Source organism: Halyomorpha halys, unplaced genomic scaffold (genome assembly GCF_000696795.3).
Source record: "Halyomorpha halys isolate HHAL.00 unplaced genomic scaffold, Hhal_1.1 Scaffold1348.1, whole genome shotgun sequence".
Taxonomy (NCBI): Eukaryota; Metazoa; Arthropoda; class Insecta; order Hemiptera; family Pentatomidae; genus Halyomorpha; species Halyomorpha halys.
The window spans coordinates 374,176-398,415 of record NW_027115660.1 but is presented as its reverse complement, the minus strand read 5'-3'; the positions used below and the strand labels follow the sequence as shown (position 1 = coordinate 398,415).

At 33.1% G+C, this 24,240-nt stretch overlaps 1 protein-coding gene across 1 annotated transcript; it reads left to right on the top strand.

Moving 5' to 3' along the window:
* The first annotated feature begins 8,179 nt into the window (after positions 1 to 8,179).
* LOC106689391 (protein hairy) lies at positions 8,180 to 24,195 on the top strand. Its single transcript, XM_014434334.3, has 4 exons — positions 8,180 to 8,320; positions 14,699 to 14,794; positions 22,343 to 22,528; positions 23,776 to 24,195. Exons 1-4 carry the CDS (start codon positions 8,267 to 8,269, stop codon positions 24,037 to 24,039), a joined length of 600 nt encoding a protein of 199 aa, XP_014289820.1. The 5' UTR covers positions 8,180 to 8,266; the 3' UTR covers positions 24,040 to 24,195.
* Positions 24,196 to 24,240: the final 45 nt, after the last annotated feature.

Here is a 24,240-nt window from a genome sequence, read left to right as displayed (position 1 = left end):
CACTTTACAGATCCGAAATCGGACCATCCGTTCAAGAGTAAATAGAAAAGTAAATTCTGGTGCGTCCCAGGAAGGGTACATTTAGCCTTAACATCATTAGTTGTGCAGCTTTGATATACGGTGTTACATTTCCTTATAAGTGACAAGAGGAATATTAACTGATCTGTACGAACGTAAGGTAATACAAACGCTATTGGACATCATTTTCAGTTATGTATAGTTTAAATTGACCGATAGCTGCGGATAAATCGATTATCTCTATTTCACCCGTGATGGCCACAATAGTATATCAATACATCCTATTTTGTGCCTTCCCATTCAGACTGAGACTTCATCTCCTTACCTAAAATATCGCTTCCTATTAGCCCTGCAGTTTCATCCCCCCCCCCCCCTTCGTGGTAACCATTCGGTTAACATGAGCAACTTCATCTCTGAGCCCACGATTGTGCTCGAGATTCGTTTCTCGATCCTAACAGATCCTATTTATATTCCTCTTCACTCTCTCTGTTCCTATAATCTTGTATCTCCGTTTAAAGTTCAAAGCAGTAATCTGCCCATACACTAGTTAGTACTCAGTCCCTAACATACCCTTTACACATGGATAAGTAGAGCTTCCTCAACAAATCTATTAGGTATCTAATGATTTGTAGTTTGAGAGTACAATCTACGGTACAAGCCGGTTTTTAAACATGGGCTTGTCAAGGAAAATATATTTATGCAAACGTAGAAAGCGATTTTATAATATAAAATAAATACTGGAACATATTCAATCATCCCTAATTTCCTCTAACTATGGATCAAATCTAACGCGACTTCATTGGAATATAGGTGTGTAAAGGTTAGTACATTTGCACATGCTACAGCAAAATTTGTGGATTTATTTGATAAAATTGGAATGAGATCGCACATTTCCTGAGAATTCATCGGGATGGGTGCTACTAACGGTAGCAATCGTTTTAGCCGCTTTATAGATTCGATTACAGAAACCGAACCAACTTTGTTTCTCAATGTTCAAAACAGAATAGGCGAGAGGAAATTTTAGTTTTCTTATTTCGAATTTTTTTTTACCTACATGAATACAGAATGGACACAAGAAACATTACTAACATTGTTTTAGAAAAAAAAAAATTGTTTAGAAAAACAATTTACAACAAAAGCCACATTAAAGTGACTTCATAAATGTAGTTGCATTTCTTATTAGTAGCCCGGTAGCTATAAGAGCCCAATGGGAAAAAAAAGTCGGAAGAAATAAATATAAAGTATAGTTAGGGGGGGGGGGAGGGAAATGGTGGCTGTTTTAAAATGTTAAAAAAAAAATTTCATTCTGAATTCCATATCTTGATATCATCATATGTCCACAAGAAAACTATTTGCTGAAATGTGATTCTAACAGAGCTGTTCAAGCTCAATAGTTCTTAAGAGACAGTTTTTTATAAAGTAACATTTCATGAAATGTAATCCTGAAAAATCAGTGGTTAGTGAATTTATTGTGTGGAATCATTATCTCAGAAACCATAACACGTGCAGATCTTAGCCAGCACTCAAATTAAAGTTAGTTGGATGTACTATAATGTTGTTTATCTTCGTAGAAGTAGTAGTTTTTATGATATTTTACAAAATAAATTCGCAAAATGTCTATTTCTAGTTGTTTTAACAAAAGTATTGATTTACGAAAAACTATATCTTAGGAACCATTGGAACAAATGATCTGCCAGCAATCTAATGTAAAGTAGTTTAATGTACTATAAAGTAGTTTATAACATTTATCTTCGTAAGGGAAATAGTTTTTATGATATTTGCATATGAAATTTTATTTATGAAAGATTCCCCACAATAAATTGACAAACTACTGATTTTTTCAGTTCATTTTTCATATTGCTTTTAAAAAACTGTATCTCGGGAACTATAGCGGGAAGCTCTGTTAAGCCCATATTTTAGTAAATTTTCAATACTTTAAATTATGTTTTTTATTCCTAATTAATTTAATAATTAAAAATTTAATTAATAATTAAAAAAACTATCTCGGGAACTATAGCGGGAAGCTCTGTTAAGCCCATATTTTAGTAAATTTTCACTACTTTAAATTATGTTTTTTATTCCTAATTAATTAATAATTTATGCTAGTAATTATACATAGTTTTCATTAAAGCTATCAACAATTGGGGTGAAATAATTGACTTTTTTTCTTCTCTTGGGCTCTTGTACTATATTGAATATCCGTTCTACGTACTATGAGTAATAAAGTTCTATACTAACTTCTGATTTTTCATAATAATATTTCTTTCTAAAAGAACTATCTATTGACAACTATTAAACTTGGACAGTTTGACAGTTTCTTTTGGGGCTCATATTTCAACAAATTTTCACTACTTTAAATTATGTTATATTAAGTTTTCTAGTTTTGTTCAAAGATATGGAGTTCAGAAAGATTAATTTTTTTTTTAATTTTTGAAACAGCCACCATTTTTATTCCTCCTATTTAGGAGCTAGTTAGCTGACTAGTAACCATGCATAGTTTTCATTAAAGTAATCAAAAATTAGAGTGAAATACTAAATTTTTTTTTCCACAGAGCTCTTATAGCTAGCTACTGGGCTACTAGGAGATGCAACTAGCGACTTGAGAAATGTTATAGTCGCAGCCGCTATTTTTTATTCCCCTATCTATACTTGGCAGAAGCAACCATTTATTATACATAGTTTTCAATAAAGTAATCATCAAATGGGGTGAAATAAATGACTTTTTCTTTTCTTGGGCTCTTGTACTATAATGAATACCCTTTATACATACTACGATAATAAATTTCAAAGGAATTCTAAGAGAAAAATTGCATATTCTTGGGGATCGCAAAAGATAGCAAAAAGACCTTTGACCCACATTGTTAGACCTAGTATCTATCTAACATTGTATTGAAGATAAAGAGATATAACCAGACACCCAAACAAAACACTTGAACGGTAACAAATCCTTTCCTGGTAAGAAGCAAAGAAAACCTCCTTCTAATACCGATAATCTATTTTAAATTCGGTTGATATCCTCAACTTGAAGGCAAACATAAACAGCGATAAGAAAAACCGCTCCGCTAATTATTGTTATATAAGTTTGAATTACTGTATCTACATGATGCTTATATTAAGATCGATCAACATGAAGCGTCACCTGAGCCCAACCCTTCGGCTCAGTTCATGATCTTTTTCAATTGTTCTCGAATATAATTATCGGGGATTATTGTTTGATTGATTGGCTCGAGGAAACCCGTCAGCCGCTATCTTTCGATGTGATAACAAGACATGTGGCTCCAAGCAACCCATCAGGCCGTCTATCTTCAACTACTGGTGGAACAATATTTGGAGAGTGACCATGCGGGAGATAGAAGATGCATATAACAAGTACAAAAAAACTTCAAATCAAATGATGTCTTAAAAATAATACCCTGTGAAGATAGAACTCAGGGCTTTGTTAATGATGAGTTCATAGTTGACCGTGGAATAATATGTGAGATGATTGGGGTGAGGTCAGTGAAAAACACAAATAAGTAAACACTTAGTATTAGTAACGAAGTAGTGCCAACATTATGTTCTTAGTGGCATTACAGAATGATAATAAGAAAACAACTAACATTATAGAATAGTGTTAAAAGACATATATAGTCTAAGTATTATAAACCTCTATTTTCTTATAATCCTTAGATTATACATTTCTTTTGATGAAGCCCTGACGAAGGCTTGAAATTCCAGCCGAAAAGTTGGCACTAATAAATAAGTTTTTACTTATTCCTGTTCTTACTGACCGCACCCCAATCATCATCTCCTCAGTTGGAAAATTATTGTGTGGAGAAACAGAACAGAATCTAGATAGAGAGGGAAAGAGACGACGACCCATTGCTGTTTCAGCTATTCTTTGTTGGTATGCACCTTTATTATATCTATTGAGCCGTTTTAACTTAGAAAAACAAAACACCGATTAGAATATAGATTCCTACACTGGGCCTGTATAACAACCGATGAGGAAGATAATAATTAGTTCAAATAATAAACATTATTACCTAAATATTGCTCACCAATGGACTGCCACAAATTAGCGTTCAATTATATTCTGTGGAATGGTTTGTACCGTTAGTCTGAGATACGAACCCTGTATATATTTCTTTGTTAATTTCTTCTGACACCGTTTGTGAAAAAATCGTCATGAAAAATTTCTTTAAAAAACTAACCGATCGTGGTTCATCGGGAAAATCTACGACGCTCGCTCAACATCGGGTCTTAAGAAATACCAGCGTAGATCTTAAACGTAATAGGACAATTTCTCGCTTCATGAGAAATGCGTGTCCAATGAACTCCATCAAACGAGGAACTATGAAGCCTGATGATGGAGTCTAACTTGAAAATATGACTGTTCGTTATGGTATTGCAGAAATTTGGACTGGATTATGGGCATCTTTGGAATCCAAAAAGGTTAATACATATTAAAGGAAAATGAAGAAGAAAAAATATCCATATGAGAACATCTTTCATCGATGAAACCTACATTCAAAAAGTCATAACTCACTAAAAGAAAATTGCATGCCTGTTTTTCATTTTTCAGCAGTAATCCATTTTTAAATATTATTAAAAATAATAATAATAAAATGCATTCAGCCAAAGAGGCCCATCCAATCCCAAATGACTAAGATCAGTTATGACGCTATCCTTCCACCTACGTTTCGTTCAACTCGTAGGATCTGTGTGTTACATTTTTGTAGCAATGTTATAACCTGAATTATATTCACTGGTTGCACTTCACGAAATTTGGCATCTTGTATCTTTGTAAATTCTCCGAGTAACTCATTATTTTTCGCTCTGAATAATTTAAGGCAACACTTCACTGTGGAACTGTGGGAGGATAATAGTTCGTAAATTCTAACTTTTAAATATCTGGGCAGAACTCGCGAACCAAGCTATTCCGAAATCAAAAAATAACAAATATTTTTGCCTTTATTAGTTTTATTTACTGGATGCAGCTTCCGCAATTCGGCGTATAGCCTTCAAAATTCTCATGTTAACTAATCTTTATTCAGTCAAAATATTTTACACAATATATTATTCTCAAACATCAGGGTACTGTTCCTCTCGTAGTGCAAGAGGCCACGTTTAGCATCAGTTAAGAACAGCAGAAAGAATATTAGTTAAGACAATAAAATGTTTAAAAATTAATCCTTAGATTTAATTAATTATTTAAAAACATATTTGAATTTAACAATATTTCAAGTGAATCACTACAGCGCTTATTCATCCCTGTTTCCTCAGTCTGCTGGTGTACCTCAGGGTAGTATCCTTGGTCCTATCCTTTAGACAGTTTTTATAGCTGACATCCCAACCACGTATGCCAATGACACATGCCTATTGTCAGTGAATAATGATCCTTTCATTGTATCCCAATCCCACATCACCACCATTGAAGAATGGTGCTAAAACTGGAGGATTAAAATAAATTCCAATAAATCCCACCAAATCACATTTGCTCTTTTTCGTAAACCTTCGTCTTGCCCCACAGTATCTTTTAATAATACCCCACTTATTCTTGTAGAACAGATCCGTTACTTAGGACTAATCTGGACAAACGACTGACATGGAATCCTCATACAAGACTGAAAACAGGAAACTGCTTGTCGATTCCGACTATTACAACATTTACTAGACAAACGGTCCAAACTTCCAATCCATTACAAAAGACTGATCTACATGTCTGTTATAAGGCCTATTTGGACATATGGAATTGAGCTATGGGACTCCACTAAACCATCTAATTCCTTTCGAATCCAATCCTTATAGTCCAAAATCCTTCGTAAAATCCTTAATGCTCCTTACTTTGTCACAAATTCAATCACCTCAATGTCCCCTATGTCGCCGATTTGGCCAGAACCAGATACCAATCCTTCCATAATAAACTTCCCAAACACCCAAACCAACTCGTTTCTAACCTGGCTTCTTCTTCAATACCTAATAATCCTCCTAGGCGTCTGAAAAGAAGATGGCCACGAGATCTTCTCCTTTAGAAATGTTTTTGGAGTTCTATCAATGGGTAGATTCTCCACATGTTTGTATCATGTCATAATATCACTTACAGCAAATTTACTTGATGTGAATAAATGTACACAGTTGTAAATAACACTAAATAAATTATTAAAAAAAAAATTTTAACAACGATATTATAAACAACACGATTATTGTTTATCAATAATACTTTTTTCTGAACAGTCTGAAACCCGATTCAACTATATGCTCGCGGGTAAATGCGGGATTGCGGTGCTAATTAGAGACGGTATACTTCAGCGGCATTCCACTTCACTATGCTCTCTTGATAACAAACCTGCAGAAGAACGATTGCAATTCCAAGACCAGTCCCAGCCGACATAGGAATGTTATTTTTTAGAATGCATCAAATAATAGCTATAATTCTTCTCTTTGTTTATTTTGTTTAGTTAATCATTCGGGAGACTCGCTATTTATTTAAGATAAGATCTAAATTTATAAAATGGGATGGTTCAAATTTAACTATCATAACCCCTCACGATAGAAATTTAACTGTCATCACTACGCTTCTGAATGCAACCATCATTTCTACAAATTTATAAATTTGTATTGTATTTGTTTGCCCATTTGAAATATTTCTTTATGACTATAGGACTGTTCTGAAGAATTGTAAATAGCTCAAGTCAATGAAGAGGCATTAATTGGAATTTCATAGACATATTTAAGATTTAAATTACAGTAACAGTGTACTTTGAGCCAAATTTTGGATTTTTTTTTCTATACTATGTTCTACTCATAACAATAATAATATAATAATAAAGGCTTGGCGAACCAGAAGGTTCGATGCCAACACCACTAGGTGTTTCGTTCTCTACATAGATCTGTCCAGTGACACTACTCTAACCCAATTCTATTAAATCAATCACTCTGACTTCAAACCTCCCATCTACGACTCCGTCTACCCCTCTGACGTTTACCGGTCGGTTCAGTGTTTATTACCATTTTAGGTATCCGTTCGTTACAAAGTCTAACAAACATACACGTCCATTTTATTCGCCACAATGTTATAACCTGAATTATACCTGGCGGGTGCAGTTCCCTCAATTTAGCGTTGTGTAGCCTTCTAAATTCTCCATTTAACTAATCCTTTTTCGGTCCAAATATTTTAAAACTTTATTTTCAGTAACCTTAAGGTGCTGATCTTCCATTAGTTTAAGAGGCTATGATTCGCATCCATAGATAGTGGGAAGGATAATAGTTTTGTAAATTCTAACTTTTAAGTCGGGTGGAAGTTGTGAGGGTGGACGGTGGAAATTCCTCTCGGCTAAACCCAACAATGAATGTAGACGTAGAATTGAACGCCTACTCACATATTTTTTAGTTGAGAAAATACCGCAAACAGTAGAGGGTTTAAAAAGTTTGTAATTTAAAACTCAGCTTCCTTAGAGAACTAATGTTATTCAAAGCCGTCAGAGTATAGTGTTTTGATATATACGTATTCAGACCAAATTAATCTATAATAAATAAATAAAAAATTCTCTTGATAAAAAAAGTATTTTAAGTGGATGAATATTTATTTTTTAATGATTCCACAACGTGTTTTCTTCGTTATTTCAAAACAAGATTTAAGGTTTAATTCAAATCTTCATAATAACGTAAATAAATGAATGGATTAATGGTGCAATATTTTCCATTAAAGATATGAGGTAAATATCTCTAACTTTTCAATATGTTTTCATTGGAAATAAAGGCACATGAAAAAACTAAGAACCTTAATAAGATCCAATCTAGCAATTAACAGAAATTAAGAGGAGACGAAATCAAAATCATATAAAACCTACGAAGATTTTTCAATTGAAAAAATAAATAAGTTGGTTATTGCACTTAGCAACCACCGAAAATAAACTTTTCTCAAGCAAATGCTGAAAATTCGCATGCAATCAACGCTGAGAAAGGTATGGGATTTAGGCCGGCCTTTCTTTAATCTGACAAGATTCAAATTAATTTTATTTAAAATTTTTTTTAACTACAACAATACTATGAACAAGCCACAATCCTCCCCCCCTTCGCCACTGTTCGGCCTCGACGAGTGGTTCAGACTGAGCACGTGACCAGGCCATTTGGAGGCTGCAAGCCCGGCACGTTCGGCTACCTTCGCCCGAGTGGTCCCCCCACCAGAGAGCTCTGGCTCGCGACTGTCGTCCGCCAGTTCGGGACTGACTTTGGTGGAGTATAGTGATCACGTCTATAGTGAACCATGGTTACCGGCAGCCCAGCACCGCAGGCCAGGCCTTCAGAATCCAACAGGAGGGTATCTACTTCCATATATTATAAATAATTATTTTTAATTTAACTTAGCAATTAAAATTTTTTAAAAAAAAAAATTGTTTGTAGAAAATAATTTGACACCTTACTTTGACCAGACATAATGCCTATGACAATAATTGGATTCATATAAATGTAAGCTTTTCGACAAATTATCGAAAATTACAAACTGAATAATATTTTTATTTCAAAAAATTGACTAATGAATTCACGTTCTCCTGTTTATCCTTCGCAATAAATATTTTAATAATAATTACCCAAATAATGTACGTCAAAATTAAATATAGTACGTTAATAGGATTTTTAAAATTTATTTTATACCAAAATTGTTCAATATATTTCTTCAAAACCTCAAGTTATTTACTGAAATAAATGATTTTATGGTATTGTAAACCATAGAAACATGACTGTTGTCTCATGATTTTTTTAAATAATAATTTCGGCGTGTTTTATAATCCTTATACAAATAAATTATATTTAAAGTGAATATATATATAAATATACAAATAAGCTGTGTGATTTCCGTTGAAATCAATCTTGACAGAGAGAAGACACCTGTTGCTACAGTTCGCTTTAAGATCACTGTCTGAGATTTGACAGTATTCCTTAAGTGATTCATACATACATATATATATATTTATTTATTCATATTATATACTATGTATTACCGCAGCGTTTCTTTTAATAAATATTTAGATATTTTAATGAAATAATTTGAAGATACTGGTTTAACTATATTTAACTACTTCAGACTAATCTTTGGGGTTCACAACTAGTTTGGGGCTTCACGAGTTAGTGCCCGGATTGGGCAAAAATTTATTGCAATTACTAATTACTGTAAATTTAATTGCGATTACTTCAATTCAAATTTCGGTCCGTTAGTAAAGTTACGGAGGTTTATAAAGGAGCTAAAATAATTAATCAAAATTATCATTTTATTTCATAGTTTCAAATTACAGATGCCGGAAAGTAATAATAATTGTAATTACTTTTTGCCCTACTCTGTCTAGTACCGTAATCCTAAAACCTATTCTTGAGAAATAAATATAATGGATGAGAAGTATTTATGGTTATTTCAATAGAGTTTATCTTCTAATTATAATAATTATTTCTTTTCGTAATACTATACTTATTAAATAAATTATATTAATATTTACATGAAATATTAAAAATAAAATATATTTACTATGCCATATACTATCTGGATTGTTATTCCAAATTATTTTATGAAATCCATTTCCACCTTTAACTAAGTGGAGCCTCCAACCAGATAGAAGTATATATTTTCCCAATTATTAATAGAAATAAACAACATTATACTAAAAATTATTACTTTATATAATATTTGAAAAGTAAATCACTAACTTTTTTTAATTTACACTAGTCCTCCTTTAACCGAGTTAAGGAAGCATTAAGATCGCGGGGCCGTAGGTCTAAGGATAGAGATGGCTCTAAGGATATCTCATCCATATCTGGATATTTTATCATCCATGGATTCATGTTTTAATCTTAACTGTAATTATTTTTTTAGGTGTTGCATTATTCATTTTAGAAAATATTTGTAGTTAATTAAATTCTTAGCTTCCAACTTTCAAGAATTGGATCTATAATCTCGAGAATGAAGGATAGTCATATTTTCGCGATGATAAATTATTCAACATTCTAAACAAGGTCTGGTTCATCACACAACGATCAAGCCTAAAAAAAAAAAAAAAAAAAAAAACTCAACTTTTAAAACTGTTGACACGTGATTTTTACCACAAAATCCGCCTCTTAGTTGGCGTGATGCGAATTACATAAAGTTTTAAACTAAGCTATCCTTGCTCGCTGCAACTTCAAGGTTAGTGCGTCCGTGTAGTGAGCAATAGAACATGTTCGTCCAAGATGGTTGTTCAGCTGACTTGTCAATGACAAGGCTACTGTCGTTCCTTGCCAACATTAGCCTTTCATTACAAATCAAATAATTTATCTAGAAGTATTTACTAAAATTTCGGTAATATGCTGTTTTTCCTAACCATAAAAACAAAAAAAAGATCTATTGTTATATATGGTTTGGAGAACCCTTAATTTAATTTTAAAGAGAAGGTCATCTCCCTCATATGCTCAAAGTGTTTTTGAGATTTGCGGGTTTGAAGATTTTTTATATACACGGAGAAAAAACGCTGACTATTACACAATGATTATTTGAATTAATTATTTAATTGTATCAGTAAATGACAAGTAATAAAAAACCTTGAGTATCCACTTACATAACTTTCCTAAGGTACAAAGTCCAATGAAAAATTATTAGCAGTATCTCTAGCTAATATTGGTACAATTAAGATCTTTATTAACAATTTAATTGTCTAGAATCAGACCAGTGATTATTTGGAATGTTCTAGGAGATGTATAGTTTTGCAATTATTCCAAAAAAATGGACTATTTTCCCGAAGAACGCCCAAATAAGTTCAATAACATGTTTATACTTTTAAAACTTTTTAAAATTTCAATATACCATATCTTTGTTAATACAAGTCCAATTTAGATAATTTTTTATTTTATTTTATTACCTCAATGTGGTCATATTGTAGATCTAACAGGCCGCCATTATTCAACCGTCGGATGATGTGTAAAGAGCATCATTTTCTCATTTTCGGGTGCTTTGTAACTTTGTTGCCTAATTTTAAGAGAAAAAAATCAACCCGGTAGTTTCGAAGAAACTCCGTGGACAGTATATGGCTGATAAAAGGAGTTTTTAAAATCAGTTTTTGGATTTTATGAAGGGGAGGGATTTTTTTTCCTGGCTGGTTGCAATAGTTTTATTAGAGAAAATATTAAAGTGATACATTCAGAAAAAAAATTAGTAATGAATTCAGGTCTCTATGTCTAAATCTGGAGGTACAAATTACCAAAAGTGTTGTATCTATAAAGAAATCGGTGACAATAAATCTTCTCTATCCGACTGAGGGTGTTAATTCGTTTCACTACCCCATGACGGCGTTGTGAGTTTTACAGCTCTAATCCTAATTATTCCACACCGTTAAAAAAAAAAAAATAAAAGAAATTGTAGAACGTCCATAAGCCTTGATTTGGAGAATGATGATAATGGTGGCTGTGAAATGTGATAAACGCTGGAGACTATTACAGCGGAAAGAGGCCATTAAGACGGAACCTTTTAAAATAAGGGCAATAAACTGGAAGAAGGAATGGAAGGACAAAAAAAGACACCCGACTGTACATGTATACATATATATATTGTGAAGAGAGGAGAGAAGGAATAAAAAGTGAAATAGAAAAGAGAGAGGGCGAAGGGACTACTTTATTGCCAGCAGATAAAGATAATGGCTGATAAATATTGTGTTTTATTGGGCGTGCGGTGTGCCCTAACTGCACTAGCCGTGATAGCTCCCGTGTCCCTAGCTGCTACCCATCTTACCGTCTCCTTCTAGTTTATTGCTCTCTCTTCCATGTCCGTAAATTCCTTCTTCGGATGTCTTTCCCCTTTTTTAAAGACATTATCCTCGGACCATTGGCATCGCTAATGATACAGATATTCGCCGCGGACGTTCCACCGAATGCTTCCCGAGGACATCTACAGCAAATTTTTACATCTTAATTCAGTACGAAGGAGGACTGTATGACATCAACAATATAATTTATGTATATCATACAACTCTCAACATCTCAATAATTTATAAAAAAATAAAATTATGAAAAATACTTTAGTACATTTTATTATTCAAAACTGAGAACATAATAATATAATAATTTCAGTTCTTATCCTTGATTAAGATGTAAATAAAAAATTATTATTTATAAAACACTTTCTGCGCCTCACGGCTTCACTCGTGTTGATTTGTGTTATACATCCCTGTTCCATACAAAGGCCAAGTATACCTGAATAACATACGAAATTATTGTGGAAAAGCGAAAGGTCCAATCTCTTCAAAAGAATAAAGAGCGATTAAATTGTCTCAGTGAAAATAGTTTTCTCTGAAGCCTAATGCACCAAGCATATTGCATATCTCCAGTATATGTACTAATATTAGATAAAAAGACAATTGGTTTCCCTGGAGTCTGCACTGTACATTTTAATAATGATCATGGTTCCACTTGTATAGTTATTCCAAAAACTTTATTCTGTTTTTTTTTATTGACATTTTTTTTTTAACTACCTGAAATTTCAAATGTGGATATTTTTTCAAGCCCACCCTGATTGCACATTAGTAAAATTAGAACCACCATAAAAAAATCAACTCATTGCGAGATTTATATCTCATACCTACCCTTGGTTTTCTTTATGCGGTTTCTGGGCCAGTCCTTTGGTTCTAAACTTATAGTCCAAATCCTTCTTCAATAAACGGTTGATATGATTCAAAAATAATTTTACAAATCGGACTTTTGAGAAATTCACACCACGAAAAAAAAATTAACTTCAGCTTTGTATATTAGATAGATTACAAATGATTATATCATATATTTTAATACGTAGTATTAGATTGTAATATATTCTAAACTTTATGCCTCGGAGGAATAAACTGATTTCAATTCAATAAATAAAATAAAATATCTCTCTCTCTCTCTCTCTCTCTCTCTCTCTCTCTCTCTCTCTCTCTCTCTCACCCCCTCCCCCTCTCTCCCTTAATTTAAGTTGAGGCCTCAAAGACAGTATTTATTTATAACATAATGCAATGTTGCCGAGATAAATAGAATACTTAGACTGAGATGTTGTTAGTAATTGCAACGATAAGAGATTATAGGAAACATATGATCCTTTAGTCTTGCATTAAGAACTGATTCTCTTATATAATCTTTGTCGAGTGCATCAGAAAAAGGCTGATCCAAAGCCTACTACATCGGGATTATAAAGAAGCTAAAAAGCAATCTATTAGTCACTTAAGCGACCTTCTCTTTTTTTCTTTGTTCCTTTTACAATGCCATCCTAGTAACAACTTTTTTAATGCCATTCGCAAGGCCTCGCTTCTCAACTGCTCGGGCTCGATGGTCTGGAACGTCATGCTCTGGCGACTCGAGAAGATAACTTACTCACTTAAGTGTTTCTAGTTTTCTAGTCAGTCCTTGTATTGTTTTAATGATAAACTATAAATGTACTTGAACTAGACAAGATGGGAGCGGCTGATGAGGGACCGGAAGTAGGAGTGGTTCGGTGGTTTGCCTACGCCGTACCACATATGGTCACTTCTGAGGGACCTCTTTGTCGGAAAGCATCATCATTGAAGTAAATACTTGTGGAAGAAAAAAAATCTTAGATCTTTTAGGAGAATAGCTATTTCATAATCTGATTGTAACGGGCCAAAATAAATATAATAGATTTATAAACTAAAAATAATTTAACAGTATACTCGTATATTGTAGTTGTAAGACAGATGAATCGAATCTTAAGATTATTCACATGAAGGACAGGAAGATTTTTTTTTTCATTTCTAACTTCATTTATTGATAGTATTTAAATGTAAAGCTTGGTCAATAAATTAAAAAAAAAAACATAGCAAGCGATAGTAAAAGTCAGAAATGAGTACAATTTAATTTATTGATAAGAATTATACCTAAAATTTTGCAATTATCGGTTCGATTCTTATTGTATAAGAGTCCGGTTGAAAAAAAGTCAGTTATTTCATACATTAATGAAAACTACGTACAATTACTAGTCAAAATTGATGAGTCTACCAAGTATAGTTAGTGAAAATAATGGTGGCTGTTTCGAAATGCTAAAAAACAAAACAAAAAATCATTCCAAGTTGCATATCATTGACACTATTTTTTTTTTCATGTTGATAGATTTATTTATTGATATATATTACAATCTGCCACACAGTTGTGGGCAATAGGTAATAGTGATGAATGATCTCATACATACTAAAATAAAAAAAAATAAAAAAACTCTCTTAAAATATATAGAAACAAAAGAATATATCATTGAAACTATCTACATTAGAAAACATAATAGGATATCATTTAAAGTAGAGTAAATTTGCTAAAATATAAGCCCTAACAGAGCTATTTACATTCTACAGTTCCTGAGATAGTTTTTTAAAAATAAGTTTCTTGAAATATATACAAAAAAATCAGCAGTTTTTAAATATACACTTTAAAATCAGTAGGTGAATGTATCGTGGGAAATCATTATCTCAGGAACCATGAGATGTATAGATGTCTATTAGCACTCAAACTAAAAATAGTTTAAAGTAGTTTATTACGATGATCTTCGTAGGAGTTTTAGTACACATGGTATTTGCTACAATAAATTGATTTCCTCTTGGGTTCTTGGTTCCTTGCCATATGAACTTAGGTATAAGTTATAAATAATGTATATTTGTAAATGCCTTTAGGTAGATTTTTAATGCCCACGCATTCTTTATTCCAGAGTAATAAACCTATCATGGAAAAGCGAAGAAGGGCGAGGATCAACCATTGCCTCAACGAGCTGAAATCACTCATTTTGGACGCGATGAAGAAAGATGTAAGTTACTAATGTTCTTTATTTTAGATATTATCAATTAGTATTAAACATTATTATAATACACAATTCTATATCATATAATACGACATCGATTTTGAAACGAAGTAGCTATTTGATCACGATGGACCTCCAGCGGTAGCTAAAGAAGGCGGCCGACAATCGCCTAATTACTTCGAGACAATAGAGCGCTCTGACGTCAGATAACTCGTGTGGTGCGCGGCGCACGTGCCGGTTGCGCAACCATTGCGCTCGAGTGCTCAAGGTCCGTTATATCAAATACTGGCACACTTGTCCCCCCGGCCTTCTTTATCGGCAGGTACTGATACCAACAAAAGGCTCTTTAAATAATTACCGTCTAGTCGGGAAAATCTTGCTAAGTTTATATAGCAACCAAGACTGTTTATTATTTAAAACAGTACTCATAACAAGATAGCCATTAGAAATATAACAGGGACGCCTGGTACCCTACAGGTGGTTGTTAGGATATGATTACGATCCGAATCGAACTGGCCGCAGGCCTGTTGTTAAGGCTAGTTAACGAGTGTACTCTATGTATTCTATCCAAGGTTGTAACGTTCCTCGTATCAATTATTCCTCCCTTTTTTATTTTTATCCTGTGTTCAAACAAATGACAGACATTTCGTCCAACAAGTGTTGATAATTTTTTTTGCCATGTCTCCTGTCCTTTTCTAAGAGATGTAAGTAGTTGAAGAACTCAACTAAACTTCTTCATAATCCGTCGATTTGACGACTTCCTTCGAAGTGTGAATGATGATGTAATATAGGTCACACCACTAGTGGATAGGATTACGTAAAGAGTACGTTGGTAGTTGTTATCTCGAGTGTTTGTTTCGAGAAGTGGGGGGTCTCTTAATACATTAATCTCTTTTAGGGAATTTTCCAAGAGTTTAATTTCAACGTTATATCATCGAATTTACTATTAAAGATCAAAACCTAACCAATAAGACCCTACCAAAAATTAAGAAGAGTACATGCGTTAAAACTTTTGCATTTTTTTTCAGTTCTTTAATTTTCAAACACGAAATAAAATATTTGAAAAATAAATAAATCGAAAATGTTTTAGAAAATAAAATCTCTGATCTCAAAGGTCTGCATAAGATATGGATGTCTTCCACCTAGACATTGTTATAGAAACAGAGCATACCTGGGTACACTTAGCCTTTAACAAATTGGGGATGATCATTCAATGAGTGGGGGAAGTCATTGTTGAGCGCGATTACTTCTTTAAAATACATACTTTTTCCCTTTATCTTAAATAGTTATATCAAATTGGTTTAAAATGCAGCTGTATTAGTCTATTTCTATCTCGTAGGTCAATAAAAATTTAAAAAAACTCTAATTCTAGATTTAAGAACCATAATGGATCATGGTTAAAGTTATTTCTACAACAACATTAAAATAATCTTCAATTTTGTTCTTGGCAGCGCTTAGCAGTTTTCCGTAATACTAATCATACACTATTTTAAGTAATTACCTTTTCAGTGAAGAAATAATATTATTTATTGTAATATTCTTATATTTATTTTGAACTTGGGAGAGCGGGGTGGCTGAGTAGTAAGGGAAAGGACTGGGGTTCAAATCCGGCAGTAGCAGATAATTATTTATTCTGTTACTGTAGCCGTGAGTCAACTCTGTGGGTTCGGGAAGTTTTGAATCCTTTAAGTTAAAGTACTGAATCCTTGATCCTTCATGGGTTGTAGTGGTGCAGATTTTTTTTTTTTCATTTTAAACTTAGTATAGAATAAACATGGATAGAAAAGAAAAAAAATACAATCCACGTGACGTTTTCTGGAGATTAAATACAAGATATAAGAGCCCAAGAAAAAAATTACCTAGTAAAGAAGAAACAATTTTTTTTTTTTTAATTTTTTATTTAAAAATGGTTCCACGAGTTTTATAAATGGGAATATATTTTAATAATGTGACTCCGGCAAAGAAGAATATGTTTGAAAATGGCAAATGGAATAAGGGCCGAAACGTTACAAACATGTAAAATTTTAATGAAGAAAATAAAACTGTTATAAAAATGTGTATTATTACATGGATTTATATTTTTAAAATTGTGGATTTATAGAGGTCCAAATAGTTTTTCCTAGATCATTTTGATTGAAGTTTAATAATTAAATAACGATGGAGTTTTTATTTATTATTTTAAAATTATGCTGTATCTAAAACTAATTATAATCATTTTAACATTTGGAATCTTGGAGTAGTTATTATTCGGGAGCGTGGGATTCTTACTGGTCCTGAATGGAAATTCATCTTTGACAGTTATAAAAAAATAGAAAGGCTTAATCTAAATTAAAATTTGAAATCTCGATGACAGATTGATAACGAAATCCAAAAATTAAGCCACTATGAAATTATAAATTATGAAACATGCCTTTGCCTAAATAAAATGGCATCATGAATAAATTCGAAGTCTTCTCAGCTGCTCTTGATGAAAATGAGAAATACAAACTATAATTTGGCCGAAAGTAAATCTGAGAGCGGGCGACAGGTGTTCCATTAAGCGCTAATGGGTTAATAGGTTGGCAGAACTGCTCCGACATCTAACACCCCTCCGATTAAGACGGCAGCGGGTGATTTCCGTCGGCAATTCATCTTTTGATAATTCATACTTCCACCTCTTGCCCCTGTTCATTTAATTAATTTTAATGTCGAGCCTCTCTTCCTTTTTGGCCATGTTAAATTTCGACCTAGCTCTGTCATAAATAAGAAAACCCCTCCCCAGCAGTATGATTTATCTCGAGCGCCGTAGGTTATTATAATTCCGGACTAGTATTATAGTTATCAGGCTGCCCGAGGATAGCTTTATAATTGCCCCGTCATTGAAAAGCGAAATGATCCTCACCGAGTTATATGACGGAGCATATTCCCCTATAGCCTTTGAGATATCAATAACAAACATATCTTCTAGTAATCACCGGTCGTAAAGATGGAAGTAGTTTTCAACACCAACTCCCATAACTAATAAACGACTTATGATTCTTTTTTCTGTGAAGGACTTTCGCCAGATAAACAACTAATAATATATAATGACTAGACTCTATTCAATTATCTTCGGATAAAAAAAATTCCCAAAGCTCTCAAAGTGCCATGAGTGCTAAATTCCTGCCTGTAAAATATTATTGGCTTAAAGCATCTATCTAAACCTTGAGTCATTCATAGCAATACTACCAATTAACAGAAATAAACTGTAAATAAAATGTCTACACAAGTAATTACTATGAAAAACTTTTTCGTATTCCAAATATAGTAACATAGACTGAAGTTACTTTTAACAAGTAGGGTAACTTAGTTATATTCTGCAAAAAAAAAGAATCCCAAGTTTATGAAAACATCCTATACAAAAAACATTAATTTTCATTTTTTATGTTGTGCCTCTATCAAATCAAAGCGATATGGATGAAAGATGATTTGAAAAATCCAAACTAAAAAATCTCCACTTTTTAATTTTTCTATTGTAATTAATGTATCATTTGAATGAATTCAATTGGGACCTGTAAGACGGTCAGTCGAAATGACAACCGTCATTCAAAAACAGACGTGACTGACTGACTTGAATCACGAAGAACTCTACACTATCAATCCAAATTTCAATTCCTTTAGAATAAGATATCGAACAGTAAGGATCTTGTTCAATGTTTCTTTCGATTCGTAATAAACGTAAAGCTTGCTTGCAAACAAGAAAGTGAAACAAACGATATGAATGGTAATCCATCAGTCTTTTCCTAACTCAAACTATTTGAACGTCTATCTCTGATTTCATTGCAACAGATCCCTTATATAAGAATATGGCAGACCCAGGGCAAACTCATGCAAGTTGAAACTAATATAATTAACTTTAAGAAATAGGTAGAAAAACGGACCTTTTTTAAATGGTTCCAAAAATAACCATTAATGCCAATTATTGTCCATGTTCAAATTTTTCCCAATTTTTCTCATTTACCGTAAAATGAAAACGAACATTTAGAGTTCAACTGTTCGTATAATCCAGTATCACCCCCGCAATAATTTGGAAACCCGGAAAGTTATGACATTTCAAAACCTTCTTAATACTGTAAAAAAATCGTAATAATACATTACTCAAAGAGGTTAATAAACTCAATATAGATTATAAATACTATTTAGAAACCAATATCATCCATAAATATTTGGAGAAAGGGAAATTTAAGAAAATATTCCTTTGGTATGTAGGGAAATTTTAGATCCCTCCCCCTTCCTGTAAGCTGTAGTAACTTCCCTATCGTCAGGTCAATGAATGTGTGGAGAGGGATTTATTTCTCCCCCTCTCATTTCTCCGCTCCCATATTCCTGGGGGCTAATAATAAGCTTGATATATAGAAGGCATATGCTTCTAAAATACGATTCTACTTTATTAAGAAGGCCAATATTTGAGTTGGCTTGTAGATCCCCTATTATTATCTTTCTTGCTCAGGGTTCGATCGAATTAGATCCAGATTATTATCCAATAAACTTATAGCAGCAAATTGTCTTCCCAACACAAAATTATCTTCTATCTAATAATCAACTTACTAAAATGTTCTGGGGCTGATTACATTTCGTTATCATTTTTTTTTTTTTTTTTTTTTTCGTCTTCTCAATTCTTAACGTATTAAAATCTGTATTTTCATCTCTACAAATAACAAAGAAATTTCATAGTTCTGAAATATGAAAAATATATGTTATTAAATCAGTTATATTTTACACAGAAAAATCTAAACTAAATCAAGTAATATATAATGAAATACCTTGTTTGATACAGGGTTTTTTATTAGTTATAACAAAAATATCCATTTAGTCTCAAAACCGTTTTATTATCTTTAACTCCTACGTTTCAGCCATGCCGGCCATTCTCAAGGATCTATTAACATATTCACACTATCACAGCCAAACAATGGTAATCACACTATTGCAGACTATTATGCTTTATATCTGAGGGCCCTCAAACATTTTGGAAAATTTACAAGTTTAAATAGCTTGCAAGCACTTGAATACAATAACATCTTTGAATAAAAAAAATTTTTTTTAATATAAAATAATATGTATCTAATTTAAAAGTTCAACTTTTCGGCCATCCTCAAGGGCAATCTAATTAATAACAGCTTTTATTACACAGTGCATTTTTAACACTGTTAAGAAATAAATTAGCATATTTATTTGTAATAAAGTTGTTAGTTAAAATGTATGTATAATAAAAGCTTTTATTTGATTAGATTGAGGATGGCCGAATTGACCGAAACGTTGGACTTTTAAAGAAATAATAAACAGTGTTTTGAGACTTACATATTATTTTATTTAGACAATGGTAACAGTCTCAAGAAAGTGAAAAGATTGCATATAAAGTAAAATATTTTATCTCAATTTTTGCTACTTGAAAGTTTCCGAATTTCTTAACTTTTAACATCTCTCTCCATAACGTTATATCTAGTTGTAGTAGAGGGATACCACTATTATATTTACTAGATATTTTCAATTTAAACTCAGCCTTTAAGAATGTTCTCTAAGAAGACCCCTACAATGATGGAAATAAGTTCAGTATTTGAATAAACCTCAGGACGTGTGTGTACTTGGATATGAAACGTGCGGACGTCTACCTTTGTTTATACTCTATTTATAGTCTCATCAATTCATTCATGTTTAACATCCATTGTTCCGTTCAACTAGAGACGTCATACAATTCACATTATTTAAATTTGATTCACGATTTATTTTTAAGAAGTAAAAAAAATAATTTTTAAATAGAGTATGAGTCAGTAATTAAATATGAAGTAAAAACTTTATAAACAATCATTAAATTAACAAAGATATCACTCTAATAATTATTCAATTTCAATCAATGTCATTGAGAACTGATGATGAAAGGGGAGTTTCCATGTTGCCAAGGGAGTGGAAAGCTACTGGACACAATTATGTAATTTTCCACTGCCACTCAAATCTATCTTCAAACGAACGATCAGAGATAAGGATGCCTTTCCACCTGAGACCTTCTTACAATATTTACTCAACCACTTTAGTATGATAGAATAATTTTTTTTTCTTCGTCAACGGACCTCTGTAACGTAGTTTCAAATTCACCCATCCCTCGGGACTAGCTCACTTGGTGTTGAGACCAAGAGCTCCTTAGATAGGCGTATTCAGCGGGGTACTAGTTGGGGGTGAAAAAATTATTAATTTAATAAAAATGCAAATACTAATTGTAATGACTAATAAAGCACTGCGACAATTACATGAGTATATAATTTTCTTAAAATTTTAGTTTTTAACTGACTATTGCTTGCTCCTCCCCTCCCCCACCCTATAGTTTTGATCCTGGAGACGGTATGTTTCTTAAATTAACTATCTTTTACATAGTATGCATATATTTAGAAGAAAAAGTAATAAAAGATTCATAATTTAATTTCACAAACGAAGTTTTTAATAATTGTCGCAAACCCAGTTATTTATTATAGTTTTACCCCCGATTAATCTAGTGTGCGGTTTAAGTGCTACTGTACGCAGTGAATGTATATGATATGAACAGATAAATATGTCTCCATTTGGCATTACTTCTCATAAATATAGCTTTTTAAAAATCATTTAAAGTTTGTTCTTAGAATAAAAAGTATTGCCTATCAATTATACAAAACACCATTAAGTCAGGATAAAGTGAGAGAAAGATAAAGAGGAAATAAAACAGTTGTCGGTTGACACCCAACACAGGTGACGGGTTGGCGATGAAAAAGCTACTGCAATCTGTAAATAAACGATCGATTTCCATTTGACTTACAAATCAGTGAACGGCTTGCGTCTTCCTCCCTCTCGTATTGGTAATGAAAAACATCTTTTTTTCACACGTCCTGTCTTTTCTTCTGCTGTACTGTATTTATCTGATTTATTTTAAATTCATTCCAAAGTGTTTTATACTAATGACAGAAACGTCTTAGTTAATCTATAAAAAATAAATACGAGTTTTCTGTCGTAGTCACTTTTATGTTCGATTTTAAAAATGAGTCACGTCATCATTACTATTTCACATGAAGCGACGTTATTTTAAGTTTAGAATATAGATCTTGTAGTGATTGGAAAATAAATGCAAATATAGCCCAACATATTTTTTGAATCGAGCTCATGAGGTTCCTTCAGCGAGCAATTCGAAATTCTTTAAAACCTTGGAGGAAAGAGTATAATGGAGTGGGTAAGTTACGAGGAAAAGCCAAAAAATCTAAAGTCGTGATGAACTCCAAGGGTGTGGCGGAGGATTAGAATCCAATCACACAATCTGCCTTGTGTAGGTTTAGATTACAATAGCGGGCATTCTTTTAACCTTAACGTAAAGTTGAGCACCAATGGTCTCCTAATTCCCACTTTTTGGCATCACCTTTGATTTGAAGGAGAGTAGGGTATGCCACTTCCCTTCCCCCCGCCCTTGCTTGAAACTATTGCTTCTAATTCCAATTACCTTTAATTTATTTATATGCTAATTATAAGTAGACAGATCAAAAATTAGATAACTATTAATAAAATGTTTTTCTTTGCCAATAGCCTGCCAGACATTCTAAGCTTGAGAAAGCCGACATCTTGGAGATGACAGTGAAACACGTTGAGTCGCTTCAGAGATCCCAGGTGGCGCTTTCGGTGGCAGCAGATCCAGCGATTGTCAACAAGTTCCGTGCCGGATGGGGAGAGTGCGTTGGTGAAGTCGACAGATTCCCAGGATTGGATTCTCAGGTAAATTTATTCTTATTAGTTACTTTCAATAATTTCCAATTTTTATAGTGATAAGTACATGGATCATTTCAATGACCATATTGACAATTACAATAGCAAAGAGGAAGAAGAAGGAACAGAGATGGGACAAGAAAGACCTCTTTGGCCGGTACTAATGAGCCACTAGCTACCCTTGGACCGCACGTGTTCGTCGGGTTTTTCTTTTTTAGCCTGTCGAGAGACGTGGAGGGAATAAATGTTACTTCCTGTCTCTCCCGATCTGTCGGGCAGTGGCGTCTCTTTTCCCAACTAGGTACTTGAAAGCTTTGATCGTTTATTTTAATTGCTATAGCCAGATTGTCCGATATGGCGATATCGAACTGAACATATAGCGGTATAATCAAAATTATAGCTGTCATGTTAAATGTTCTGGGTTGATGTGATGTCTCAAGTTAATGGGTCTTTTTTAGACTTTTAACAGTCTTCTGCCAGCATTTATGTGATCTTGGTGTTTTCTGCTCTGATGATACTGAATTTTAGAAACGTTTAATGTTTTTTAGGAACTTAGGGCTCTGTTTCTGGGAATTTACCAATCATATCCTACCAAGCTTTATATCAACAACTAGTCCCTCGGTTACACCCGCATTAAATCTGGATTATATAAAATACCCAGAAAGGGTAAGTGCTACGAAAATTGAACTATTAAGAGTTGAATGAATAAGTAAATAAATATCTACGAGAAAAATTATTTATTAATTTGTTCAAAATCTAACCTGCACTACTTTATAAATTCTTTAATCCTCTTATCCTAGTCAAAAATTAAAACACAATAATGCTTAATTCATTTAAAGCACTGAATTGTGGAGGTTACAAATATTTCATTATATTTACCCCTTCCACTGTTGAAATGCAGGAGAATGGGGTTACAGATTACTATCCTATATTAACCGGAGTAGGAAGGTAAAGTGTTGAGGTTGACCAGGTTACTCCTCGTACTCGCCTACCACAGCCTCTAACATCATTCGGTCAAAGTTCCGTTCCTTTGGTTCTTAACGTCTTATTTGCCAAAAGCCTTCCTTAAAACACATCCTATCTGAGGCCTATTTAACACAAAAAGGTTTTTCCAAACCGGACTGAAATTAGCGCGTTCAAACAAACAAATTCCTCTATGATATATAATTATTATATTATATATTTGATACATTAGTATTGATTACAATATAAATTTTGTATATAACCAGTTGTCTAAATTCCTTTTATTGTTGCAGGTGAAAAAGAGGCTCGTGGAGCACTTGTCCTCATGCATGGAGAGATCAACGGAGCCCTCCCAAGTTGTGACCCTAGTCCCTACCAGGCTGGTCAACGGGGACATCGCCCTGGTGGTACCCTGTTCGCCTCAGCAGCCCGCGGTACCTCAGCAATCTGCGGCGGTACCACAGCAAGCTGCTCTACCTCAGCCAGTATTGCCACCGCAACCGGAACCCCTCAGCCTCGTCGTCAAGGAGGAAAAGCCTTGCTGGAGGCCGTGGTAGGGATTGTCATCGTTATCCTGTCATCATTGGAGCTACTATATTACTAAGATAACCTTTATATTTATAATACCTGAAATGCACTTCTGACTAAAAGATCCAATGATTTTTGTAATCAATTTAACATTTATATATATTATATAAGAAAAAAAATACTAAATGAATAATTGAAGTTCCGAGTTCATTAAGTTATTTTTAATAAAA